This window comes from Stegostoma tigrinum, chromosome 29 (assembly GCF_030684315.1).
Source record: "Stegostoma tigrinum isolate sSteTig4 chromosome 29, sSteTig4.hap1, whole genome shotgun sequence".
Lineage (NCBI taxonomy): Eukaryota > Metazoa > Chordata > Chondrichthyes > Orectolobiformes > Stegostomatidae > Stegostoma > Stegostoma tigrinum.
Genome location: NC_081382.1, coordinates 5,908,161 through 5,921,721, shown reverse-complemented (window position 1 = coordinate 5,921,721; position 13,561 = coordinate 5,908,161). Strand labels below are relative to the sequence as shown.

The 13,561-nt window shown below is 41.1% G+C and overlaps 1 protein-coding gene across 2 annotated transcripts in view; it reads left to right on the top strand.

Moving 5' to 3' along the window:
* LOC125465551 (uncharacterized) overlaps nucleotides 1-13,561 on the top strand; it is a 57,088-nt gene that overhangs the window by 10,576 nt on the left and 32,951 nt on the right. For both annotated transcript variants that reach the window (XM_048559191.2, XM_048559190.2), the window contains exons 2-4: nucleotides 7,509-7,878; nucleotides 8,630-8,684; nucleotides 12,458-12,574. In XM_048559191.2, the coding sequence (XP_048415148.1) occupies nucleotides 7,509-7,878; nucleotides 8,630-8,684; nucleotides 12,458-12,574 (542 nt within the window). The remainder of the gene's footprint in view (nucleotides 1-7,508; nucleotides 7,879-8,629; nucleotides 8,685-12,457; nucleotides 12,575-13,561) is intronic.

Genomic DNA, 13,561 nt, shown 5'->3' with positions numbered 1-13,561 from the left:
GTCAGGCTAACCGGTCTGTAATTTCCTGTTTTCTCTCTCCCTCCTTTCTTGAAAAGTGGGACAACTTGCCACCTTCCAATCCGCAGGAACTGATCCTGAATCTATAGAACCTTGGAAAATAATTACCAACACGCCCACAATTTCTAGAGCCACCTCCTTAAGTACTCTGGGATGCAGACCATCAGGTCCCGGGGACTTATCAGCCTTCAGACCTAACAGTCTATCCAACACCATTTCCTGCCTAATATAAATACCCTTCAGTTTGTCCATTACCCTCGGTCCTTCAGCCACTACTGCATCTGGGAGATTGCTTGTGTCTTCCCTAGTGAAGACAGATCCAACGTACCTATTCAACTCATCTCCTTTTCCTTGTTCCCTATAATAAATTCACCCGTTTCTGACTTCAAGGGCTTTGGCTTCCCACTCATCTTTGCTATGTTATACTTCTCTTTTATTTTTATACAGTCCTTAACTTCCCTCGTCAGCCACGGCTGCCCCCGCCTCCCCTTAGGATCTTTCTTCCCCTTTGGTATGAACTGATCCTGCACCTTCTGCATTATATCCAGAAATACCTGCCATTGTTGTTCCACTGCCATCCCTGCTAGGGTATTGTACCACTGAACTTTGTCCAGCTCTTCCCTCATAGCTCCATAGTTCCCTTTATTCAACTGCAATACTGACACTTCCGCTTCTCCCTCTCAAACTGCAGGTTAAAACTTGTCATATTGTGGTCACTACCTCCTAATGGCTCCTTTACTTTGAGGTCCCTGATCAAATCCGGTTCATTGCACAACACCAGATCCAGAATTGCCTTCTCCCTGGTAGGCTCCAGTACAAGCTGTTCTAAGAATCCATCTCAGAGGCACTCTACAAACTCCCTTTCTTGGGGTCCAGTACCATCCTGATTCTCCCAGTCTACCCGCATGTTGAAATCTCCCATAACAACTGTAGTGATACCTTTGCGACAGGCCAATTTCAACTCTTGATTCAACCTGCACCCTACCTCCTGACTACTGTTTGGGGGCCTGTAGATAACTCCCATTAGGGTCTTTCTACCCTGAGAATTTCTCAGCTCTATCCGTACTGACTCTACATCTCCTGACTCTACGTCCCCCCCCCTCGCAAGGGACTGAATATCATTCCTCACCAACAGGGCTACCCCACCCCCTCTGACCACCAGCCTGTCCTTCTGATAGCACGTATAGCCTTGAATATTCATTTCCCAGGCCCTGTCCACTTGAAGCCACGTCTCAGTTATCCCCACAACATCATACTTGCCAACTTCCAACTGAGCCTCAAGCTCATCCACCCTATTTCTTATGCTTTGTGCATTCATATATAATAATTTTAATTTGTTTCTCCCCTCACCCTTCCTATCAATCCCTATTTCACTTGGCCATACTGTACGATCCCTTCTTGAGTTTTCTGCTGTGTTGATTCTGTTGTCCTTCTTAACCTCTCTTATTCTCACTTTCCCTTTAACTTCATTCTTAAATTTCCAGTTTGGCCCCTCCCCCCATTACTTAGTTTAAACACACCTGTGTTGCAGTGGCAAACCTGCCTGCCAGAAAACTGGTCCCCCAATTATTAAGATGCAAACTGTCCCTCCTGTGCAATTTATTCTTACCCCAAAACATACCCCAGTGATCCAAGAATTTAAATCCTTGCTTCCGACACCAGTCCCTCAGCCACACGTTCAGGTCCATTATCTCTCTGTTCCTGCCCTCTCCAGCCCGAGGAACTGGAAGCAAACCAGAGATAACCACCCTGGAAGTCCTGCTTTTCAGCCTTCTTCCGAGTTCTCTGAAGTTCCGCTATAGAATGCTCCTCCTTTTCTTCCCGACGAGAACACACCTACTTAAATAGCACTCCGCTGCAAAAAGGACCTGCTGGCTTCGAGGTAAGTACTTAAATAGCACTCACTTACCTTCCCAACTGCCTCTCTGCCCTGACCTCACGTCCGCCCGGCTTGCGCCACTCTCTGCTGCAAAAAGGACCCGCTGGCTTCGAGGTAAGTACTTAAATAGCACTCACTCACCTTCCCAACTGCCTCTCTGCCCCGACCTCACGTCCGCCCGGCTTGCGCCGCTCTCCGCTGCAGAAAGGACCCGCTGGCTTAAATAGCACTCACTTACCTTCCCAACTGCCTGTCTGCCCTGACCTCACGTCCCTGGAGCAACTACAGCCATCTTCCTATATGCCAGGTATGACTCCAGTCAGTACAGATTTTTTACCCATGATTCCCATTAACTCACATTTTGATAGGATTCTTCGATGCTACAGTAGGTCAGAAGTGGCATTGAAGTCAAGGGCAGGCATGCTTATCTCACCTCTGGAATTCCCTTCTTCTGAACATGTTTAAACTGAGGCTGTAATGAGGTAAGAAGCTGAGTGGCTCTGTGAAATTCAAACTGTGCACCACTGGGCAGGTTATTACTGAGCGGGTTCTGCTTGATGGCACTGTTGTTAATGTTTTACATCATCTTACTGATCTTGAGTAAACTGTTGAGATGGTTATTGACTAGGATTGATTTGTAAGAGTCGTAGAGCTGTACAGCTTGGAAACAGACCCATTAGTCCAGCATGTCCATGCCGACCAGATATCCTAAATTGATCTAGTCCCGTTTGGCCCATAACCTTCTTAAAGCCTTCCTATTCATATACCCATCCAGATGCCCCTTAAATATTGTAATCGTACCAGCTTCCACCACTTCTTCGGGCAACTCATTCCACTGTTAGGTTCATTTTTCAGAGAGCGTCACGGACTTGAGGCAAGAGCGAGACACTGACCTGGTTACAAAAACACAATCCTTTATTATTAAGCAAGTACAAGTTGCAGAGGATCGCTGTACGCAACCCGGCACAGAGTGCTGAGTATTGTGAGCGATTCTCCCCAAACAGGGGACAGTCCCCACTTTTATACGCTTGGAATTGGCAGATACATAAAACAATTACTACATTTGAGAACAGGATACAGCTTTGATCGTCGCAAAATGTATGATAATGACAGGATGCGATTTCATGTGGTGACAACTGCCTGGCCATTTCAGCAGAAACAGGGGTAGGGGGCAGTGTGGGTAGAGCCAAAAAGATTACAGAGCTTGATATTTTGTGTTTACAGATGTTTCACACCCAATCCTATTCGGACAGGAAGTTGAGACAGTGTTCACATACCCCTGTATGAAGAGAGAAGGAGCACAAAAAATCATGGGATGTTAACCCATTAACATCTCAGCACCATCCTGAAAAAGTTGCCTAAGAATGTCTGTTTTTAAACCTTTCCCCTCTCACCTTAAACCGGCACCCTCTGGTTTTGGACTCGCCCAGCTTGGGGAAAAGTCCTTGGCTATTCACCCTGTTAATGCTCCTCATGGTTTTATTAACCTGTATAACATCACTCCTCAGCGTCGAACGCTCCAGGGAAAATAGCCCCAGCCTAGTCAGCCTCTCCCCAGAGCTCAAACCCTCTAACCATGGCAACATTCTTGTCAATCTTTTCTGAATGCTTTCAAGTTTCACAACATCCTTTGTATAACACAGAGACCAGGTTGCACACAGTATTCCAAAAGTGGCCTAACTAGTGTCCTGCAGAGCTGCAACATGACTCCCAACTCTAGACTCAATGCAGTGACCAATAAAGACAAGCATACCAAACACCACCTTCACTCTCCTGTCTCCCTGTGAGTTCACTTTCAAGGAACTATGAACCTGCACTCCGAGGCCTCTTTGTTCAGCAGCACTCCCCAGGACCTTATTAAGTGTATATGACCTGCTTTTGTGTGTGCAGGACATACCTGGGCAATTTTCTGCATTCTTGTTTAGATGCTAGTGTTGTAGCTGCACTACAAGAATGTGGCTATAAATGTGGCAAGTTCTGGAACACAAGCCTTCGGTATTATTGCCAAAATGTTTTGAGGGCAGATAGTCTTTTCGGTATCCAGTGTCTACAGTCACATCTGGATATAATATGGAGTGAATTGAATTTCTTGAAAACTGACACATATGATACTGTAGATCTCTGAAGGAGGCCGAGATAGATTATCCACTTGGCTCTTGTAGCTGACGATTGTTGCGACTGCTTTAGCCTTTTGACAGATCTGCACTGCTCCCCTGTTATTGAGGTTGGAGGTATTTGTAGGCCAGCCTCCACTGGTGAATTAGTTAATTATGCACTGTCATTCACGACTGGATGAGGCAAGATTGCAGAGCTTAGATCTGATCCATTGACTCTAGAATCATTTAGGTCAACCATTGGCTGCTGATGCTGTATGGCATGCAGGTAGTCCTGATTGGTAGCTTCACCAACTTGACACCACATTTTTAGGTATGCCTGGTGCTGTTCTCCAGTGTCATCCTGCACTCTTTGCTGAACCATGATCAGTCCCCTGATTTGAAGGTAATGGTAGAGTGGGGGATATGCCAGGGTGAGGTTGCAGATTGTATTAGAGCTTGTTTCGGGCTCTGCTGATGGCTCACAGCAGAATGTTCCCGTGCCCATGTTTGATCTAATGTCATGAGACTTCATGTTCTGGAGCCAATATTGAGGACTTCCAGATAACTCTATCCCAACTGTACCTCACTGTGCTGCCATCTCTGCTGGATCTAACTGCCGTTGGGGCAGGATCTGTCTTGGGATAATGGTGGTGGTATCTGGCACACTGTTTTCAGGGAACAGTTCTGTGACTGTGGCTGTGTCAGGGCGTTTCTTGACTAATACATGAGACAGCTTTCCCAATTTTGGCACTAGACCCCAGGTGTTACTAAGGAGGACTTTTCAGGCTCGACATGGCTGGTTTTTGTCTTTGTCATTTCCAGTGCCCCAATCACTTGCCACTTAGTCTGTTTGATTTTATTTCTTCTTTGAGACTTTCTGGTGATTGTTACAATTGACTGGTGAGCTAGTACATTTCAGAGAGCAATTAAGAGTCAATTATATCCTGTGGATCTGGCATCGTATGTAGGCCAGACCAGCTAAGGGGGCATTTTGTTCCCTAAAGGGCATTAGACAACCAGATGGTTTTCCCTGACAGTGATTTCATAGTCATCGTTAGACTTTGAATTCCACCATCTGCAATAGCGGCTTTGAACCTGGCTCTCCAGAACATTACCTGGGTGTCTGGATTGATAGCCCAGCCATAATACCACTAAGCCATTGCCTCCCCTTTCAAATGGTCTTACAGTACCTTAGAAAATTTGGCTGGGAAAGTGATTATGGAAAACAAAGAAAGAGAACATACTTCAAACAAATAATTTGTATCCATCTTAACTACAGAAAAAGTTAAATGTAAAGATTAACATTAGGATCAAAGAGGTCAGAGGGAAAAACTTAGAACAATGATTAAACCCTAAGTACAAACACTTTTACCTCAGGATGAAAAGAATCCTTGTTCAAGAATACAAAGTGTGTAGGTGGATGAACACAGCAGGCCAAGCAGCATCTCAGGAGCACAAAAGCTGACGTTTTGGGCAGCCGGAAATATCACCTTTTGTGCTCCTGAGATGCTGCTTGGCCTGCTGAGTTCATCCAGCTACACACTTTGTTATCTTGGATTCTCCAGCATCTGCAGTTCCCATTATCCCTTGTTCAAGAATACGTCTTGTTCTATACAACTTGTATTCAGAACTTAGATTTTTTGGACCCAGTATAGCTAAGCTAAATTTATGTTATGCCACCTTGATAAAGTCTTGCTCCTGAACTGATTGCTCCCACTTAACATGTTGACCTCTTTCCAGCCAATTAACTTTAGTGAGAGGGAGGTTGACAGTTGTAAACTTTGAACACCTTGCTTCTTCGTTAGCAATTTTTCTAGCTAAGTACAACTTGCCGTGTCAACTACTATACATATGTTGTAAAATATATAATTTAATTTCTAAAATAATTAGATTTTTTTGGAATATTGATAGATAAATTTTGCTGACCCTACAGTTGGTGTGCCCAAGAATTTATCATCTTCAAATGGCCGTTGGGGAATCACAAGTCTGTTACTTACACAGACTTACCTAACTTTTCAGTGTTGCTACAGTGTTTATGTAGTGTGATCCAGTTTTTCATGAAAGTTGAATACTATCGTGTTTTAGGGTCGTAGCTTTTAAAATTTGCTCATTGTTAGTGATGTCACCAGTAAGTGCCTCTTAGAACACTGTCTTTATGTATTGCATATAGATCTGCATGTGTATATGTGATTTTGATTAATACTTAAAATGCTTGGCACCAGATACGTAAAACCTTAGATCAGCATTCACAGAGAATAACGAAACTATTACTAATTTATATCCCTCCCTTATTTTGAACCAAGTTTTATAAATTCTCAGTTTCCTTATTATGAACTAGATTTACCACAACAAATTCGATTATTTGGAACAGAACAGTGAATGAATAAGAAAACATTCTAACAAACTACACTAATGAATTTTGTTTTATAGATCCTTAACTTCTGCTACAAGTGTTCCCAAGTAAGAATATTGTGGGAAGCCATCTGTAGAACATTATTTTAATCGTGAATCAATTAGAATGGTATTCAAAATTGAATGTGATTGATGAGTATGTTTTTCAGCCAATTACATATTCTATGATAAATAGTAAATGGTTGTTGTGGAAGATAAGTTTGGAGGCTTCAGTGCCTACGCAGTGCAACATGTGGATTGAGGGGAAGAAAAGGATTACAGGATAAAATGATAGTAAACGTAATGTTATTTACTATGTTATTTATTATCATTTACGATACTATTTTAATGAAGTTACTGTAGATTTTACTGAATCTTTATACAGGGGAAAATCGGTGATTTTCTGCAGGTGTCTAGGTATTTTGAGAATATTCATCTTCCTGTGAAATCATACCAATTTCACAAAAAGAGTGAAGGAAGTAGTAGTTCCCGATGGTAATTGTGAATTCTTATAATATTATAATACCCCTTATGGCAACCATCATTTGAATGAACTTTGTTTGCTTAAACATCTTTGATTTAGTCACCATAAAAAGCCACAGCTCCACTTGGTCATCAGATGTAATGCTGCTCCTTCATGCTGTGATGCTTAACCTCCCTCCACGTTCAATGATGCAGATAGATTGAAGGACTTTGGTACGGCTTTCTTGAATAAGAGAAGGTTGGTACAAATATTCTAGAACACACGAGGAGCCTAGATTATGGTAGGGATAGAGTAAGGAGGAAAAACTATGCACTGGTGGAAGAATCAAGTTCAAGAGTTCACAGATTTTTTAAGAAGAAGCTGTGGAGACGAGAAACATTTGCATTCAGCAACCAAGGGTGTGGAATGTACGTCTTGAAAGTATGGTGGACACAGGTTTAATCAAGGAATTCACGAAGGAATTAGATTATTATCTGAATGTGCATGGAGAATGTTAGCATAGATATGAGAAGACAGTCTCCTGTGTAGTGACAGTTATATGGATTCAGTATTATGTAACATTAATTCCACTTATTGTAAATCCATCACAATGTCAACAATGTAAAAATTATTATAATGTTTTGCTTTCCCCCCCGAACAGAAAAATACCAATATGGCAACATCTGCTGATAAAAGCCACAGTACCATGTGGGCACGATTTCACAGTGAATCATCAAGTAAGGTTGTGAAATTGCTGAGAAAAAGTAAAAGTATGGATACATTGCTGGAAACCTCAAATTGGACACTGAAGGATATCCCAGAATATGATACAGTTGGGACCTTACTCCCTACATCTTTACCAACAGTGCCACTTACAAAATGGGAGGCTCTGCTTCATCAGCGTGGAGAAGACATTTTCTCACATCCTAAAAGAAACTCCAATACCAGTAGGAGCTGCCCATCACTTCTGTGCAGGCCGGAATCTGCTGCAGACTTTACAGTACACTGTGTTGTCCAGTCACGCAGTGCAGGTTAGATTCTATCCCTCGCAGTGAGAGTTTGGAAATACTGAGAAGCTAAAAAATCTAAATATTGCCAGGTATGCCACAAAGAGTTTTCTACAACAGAGAACTATTTGTGCATTACAAGCAAATTAAACATAATTACGTACTTCTAATTAATATAACACTTCAAATTCTTGGAACCTGCATGACATGAACTTTTAGACCTGCCATTCACATATATGTCCTTTATTTTGATCAAAATCTTATCATTTTTATAAAAATTTGGTTTTGTTTTTCTCTTTCACGTGTTAAATTAACACATTTCAGGAAGTGAAATATTGGAAGTTCTCTTGAAATAATTTAGTGGTTGGAAAACTTGTATTCTTTCAAAGTGCATAAATTTGCATTTCAAAAACTGAACACAAAATACAAGAATACTTCAACAAATTGGTAAGGGTGGGCCAGAAGTCCATGAGTAACCATTAAGTGTAATTTATTTATTGGATATTTATTGCATTCTGTAGACCAGAACATGCCACTGTTGATTCCATCTCAATGCCAGTTTAATATTTTTGTTTTTGTTATGTGTTCGTTGCTTGATAGCATGGCAAGCCTTCCTAACCAAACAGACCAACTTAAGATAGAGTTTTATCAGTGTTAATGATCTGTCTGTTGAGTGCATTTAAAGTTTCACATGACTTTAGAATCTGCAAACTGCTTTAACAAGTGGTATTGGAAATACACTGGTGCAATTTAACCAATTACTTGTATTTCATAGGCATTCCAAGTATTTCCATTCAGGCTGACAATGTTTCTAGTGATGAAACAAATCGGTAAGTAGAAACTGTTGTAGTAGCACATACCTTGTGCCATTGTTCATTGTTCTGGATGTGAGTTTGCTGGCTGAGCTGGAGGGTTAGTTTTCAGATGTTTCGTCACCATTCTAGGTAACATCATCAGTGAGCCTCCGAGGAAGCGCTGGTGTTATGTCCCGCTTTCTATTTACCTGTTTAGGTTTCCTTGGGGAAAGCGGGACATAACACCAGCGCTTCCTCGGAGGCTCACTGATGATGTTACCTAGAATGGTGACGAAACATCTGAAAACTAACCCTCCAGCTCAGCGAGCAAACTCACATCCAGAACCTCAACCTGAGCTACAAATCTTCTCAAAACTCGCTATTGTTCATTGTGAAATGGAAAATGCATTTTCTTGTAGCGTGTTGCTAATTCAACAAGGACTGAGAATTATTAATGATTACAGTAATATGAAATCCATAAATGAGTGGTATTTTTCTTTCCCTTTATCTACACATTTAGGTTTCATTCCATAATGATTGTTCTTAATGTTGAAAATAAGTGGCAGTTTTTTCAAGATGTATCAATCTAAGGTCAATACTGGTTAGCAATAATTAGTAGGAATCTAAATACAGAGGGGCACTCTCAACTTGTTCTGTCAGTCACAAGCCTAACGGCTAGGCATTCATCAGTAAGTAACTCACAACCTGACATGCTATCCACCATCTACAAGGCACAAGTCAGGATTGTAATAGAATACTCTGAACTCGTCTGGAGACTGCAGCTTCAACAACACTTCGGAAGCTTGATAGTATCCAGGACAAAAGCAGCCTGTGTGATTAGTACCACATCCACAAAACATTCTTCCTCCACTGACACAGCAGTATGCCATTCACAAGACGAAATGCAGAAATTCACCAAGACTCCTTAGACAACACCTTCCAAACCCATTATCACAACCGTCTCGAAAGAAAAGGACAGCAGATACGGGGATCATTACCACCTACGAGTTCCCTTCCAAACCACTCACCATCCTAACTTGTATTTATATTGCTGCTTTGTCAGTGCTGCTAAGTCACCATTCTGGAATTCCTTCCCTAACAGCAGTGTGGGTATAGCTACAACAAATGGACTGCAGGAGTTCAAGAAGGCTACTCACCAGCTCCTTCTTAAGAGCAACTTGAGACACATAATAAATGCTGGATTAACCAGTGACCCCCACAACCATAAATGAACAAACTAAAAGGCCCAACTGATATCTGCACAGCTCCCTTCCTATCTTACTGCTCCTTCTTTCTTGGTTGTATTGGAACCATAAGATTAACTGTGGTCCACTACACCAGTGTAAAGGTGTATGTCACCCCGACCCTGATCGCTGTTGCTTTTGGGGAATTTGATTTCAGAGTTACCTAATGTAGACGGTCAACCATTTGTAAGCAATGTGTCAGTCTCATAAATTGTGAAGACAGCTTTCTGCTTTGTTGCCAAAGTGTTAGTGAACTCTTCCCTGGGTCATCTGCACCCTTCTCTGGTCCATCTTCCATTTGGTGAAGATGGCTTCTTAACAAGGACTCTAGCAATGACAACTGCCTTCTGCCCCTCAGCATTTGTTGTTATACACTGTTTCTCAGGAATAGTAGCACATGCTGTGCTAGTCACTTCTCTGAATGCTTTTGACCAATGACCATGGGACAGGTAGTCATGATGCAAGATAACCATTGTCACCTTGTCTGCCTCCATTTACGGATTAATTTTCATTCCTTCTAGAGAGAAGAGTTTCTTATTTTCCCAAACACTACATTTATAATCCAAGTAATGTGGTACTCAGTAGATCTTCACCTTTGCAGGAGGCTATTGACTACTGTAAGGCAATTAAATGAGGTTTCATTTCACACAGCCAACACACAATATGGAATACTAAAATAACTTAGAGTGACCCCAAATTTCCAACATCACCTCAAGTCCTTGACTGTGTTCAAAGCTCCATGCTGGTATCAAGCGATGCCCTTGACTGAGTGTTGAAGCCCCTGACTGATGATGGTAACCCCCTTGACTGGGGACAGGTCCCCTTAGACTTCAGATGTTGAGTTTTTTTGAACCACATTCACTGATGACACAAACTGCAGGTGTGATATTGATATCGCACCAATGCCATACAACAACATGCCCATCCTTTAACTGATCATTGCTGTGCTAAAAAGCAAGACAGGGCGGAAGTACTGTGAGCCTCTAAGCTCTGAATAACACAACAATGCTCAAAAAGGCAAGGCAGGAATGGCCTTAGCATTGAACTGAGCTAAAGTGAGTGAGTGGAAAGAAAATCAGTGAGACTCTTGAGGTGCAGCCTGTTCCTATCTCTGCACTGGAGGCCTTTCTCAGTGCACAAAGCATCCTGGCAGCAACACTGCATTGAAGGTGACAGTAATCCTTGATATGGTTAAATGTATTGTAAGTAAATTGGAGGAGTGCTCTGATTATGTAGCGAGGTTGGTGTTTGTCCGATGCCAGCCTTCATGAATGAGGGATGCAGGCTTTCATTTTCTGTGGGAAAACGTTAGGAAATGCTGCCAAGACGGATGCACAAAGAATAACCAGCCATCAGGTAACTGCTCAGATTTTCATGTCAGGAATTGTCACTATCTAGTTTCTCTCCACTGTCTGAGAAAATGGCAGATTTCATATAAATGAGCTGAGGTTACATATCAAGAGATGTTGATGCATGCAAATAGGCCTCTTGTTGCTCATTATCAAGATTATCATCTAGCCTTTAAAATCTTATGGGCAAAATCAGAAATATTTTTCTCAACATTGACAAACTCTTTTCCAATCTCACCATGTTTTCCCAGCTGATTTGCTACTGCCTACATGTTTAGGGGGTGGGAAAACTCCACCCAGAGTTGAATGTAAGGCTTTCTTCACTGTTGCATTCCTATTTCCCTCAGCTGTGAAGAGAAGGGAAGGGTATTAGCAGAATTGGTTTGTAACTTTATCAGAAATCTAGATCAATTTTGAGATTGGTTCTTGGAAACACATGGATCTGTCTGAGACTTGAATTAATATTAGATTGTATGTAGCTTTTCTGATTTTTGAACATGATACAAATGATACTTTCTATTTACTTTTAAAATTCAAAGCGCTTGATATAGTAAACCTTCTAAGATGAGAAACTGCTTTCTCTTCCTGTTTTGCTGTTCTTTTTATCTTACTTAATTTAACATGCCCTCTTAAGTTTATTGAATAAATTATAATTTTAACATTTAAAGCTCCAATATATATAACCAGCAGAGTCTGTCATATTAACAAGGTGTAGAGCTGGATGAATACAGCAGGCCGAGCAAGAACGCTGACGTTTTCGGCCGAGACCCTTCTTCGGTCTAGGCCCGAAATGTCAGCTTTCCTGCTCCTCTGATGCTGCTAGGCCTGCTGTGTTCACCCAGCTCTACACCTTGTTATATCAGATTTTCCAGCATCTGCAGTTCCTACTATCTCTGAATCTGTCATGTTTGTTTGTTTACCAAAAATTGACTTTAGAAGAAAACCTTAACTGTGGAATTGTAACTCCAGGCACCACACCAATGGAGACCAGACATGTTGCACCCTTTTGAGAGTTCTGGCATGGGAATATTTTTAACACTGCCTGGATCAGGAAAATAACCAGTGTCATCAAAGAAATCAAGTTCCTCATACACTCCTGATAAACGCTTTTAGTCTTTCACAATGCACCACATTTGTCAAAATTATTTTTCAGAATTATCTGGCATATTTAATATAATGCTTAGCGTAGAAGTTATTTGTCTTTTCTGCATCTCAGGTTTGCAAATGAAGAGGAGAGTTGTTCTCTGCAAACCACCAGATGTGCAGAAGATAACAGTAAAATGCAAGCGGATGTAAATCAAAAAGATGAATTCTTCTCTTGGGCTTTGGAACGGTAATGTCATATTTATGCAAATATATGGATATGGATGCTTTCATTATTTCATCAGAACTTTAATGTTGAACTGTATTGGCCATAATGACACTATTGCTGCATAAAAATCCACTTTGTCTTTGGTTATTAAGTTTGAGTGTTTTGATTTATTTGCTTGAAGTAAATAACTTCTGAATAAAAAGTTAGGCCTTGTGTAGCAAAACTGTAAACTCGGGCTTTAATGTACCGGAACTGAACTTTTTTATTTATTTATTCCTCCAGTGGTTCAGAAAGTATATTTTCTGGTCCTCCTTTGAGCCATTCAGAATAGAAGGATCCATTTTTCACTTGTTATTCTAAATTCACTAGAAAGACAATTAAAGCACTTCAGTTGATATCTCTGGGGTAAAAAGGGAAAATTAATCTTCTCCAGATTATACCTTTCTCCATATTATAATGATTTAGAATTAGTAATTACTGGGTAAATCATATGGCCTTGGGTGAAGAAAGGAATCAGCAATTGAAATGGCATAAGCTGTTACACAGGTATGAATTTCCACTTTAGAGTCAAGGATGTAGAATTGAGAAAATTCCCAACTTCGCAAATTCAACTCAGGAGAAAGTGCTCAAGATGTTCTGATTTTCCAGGAGGGCAGGTGTTAATGGGAGTCAAACCTACCCCTTCCCCTGAAACAGTGCTGAGGCAGCCACTGTGGCTGCCAGGACAAAGGCATGCTATGTGAAAAGTATGCCTGAGTGCTTTGGCGCTTTTAAGGAAAAGAATAAAACAAAACATCACCCATACCCCTTTACCAAAACCCCATTGTCCCTTTTAGCCCTTATATCCCTGTACCTAGTCACAGAATCTATATCTTTTTTGGAGAAAAAGTTCTAGAATTCCACTACATTCAGTGCGAAAAGAAGCTTTCTGATTTAGTTTTTAAATAGTCTAGTCCTAATTTTAAGAATGTCTCCTTGTTTTTTGGTCTCCTACCAGAGGAAATATTT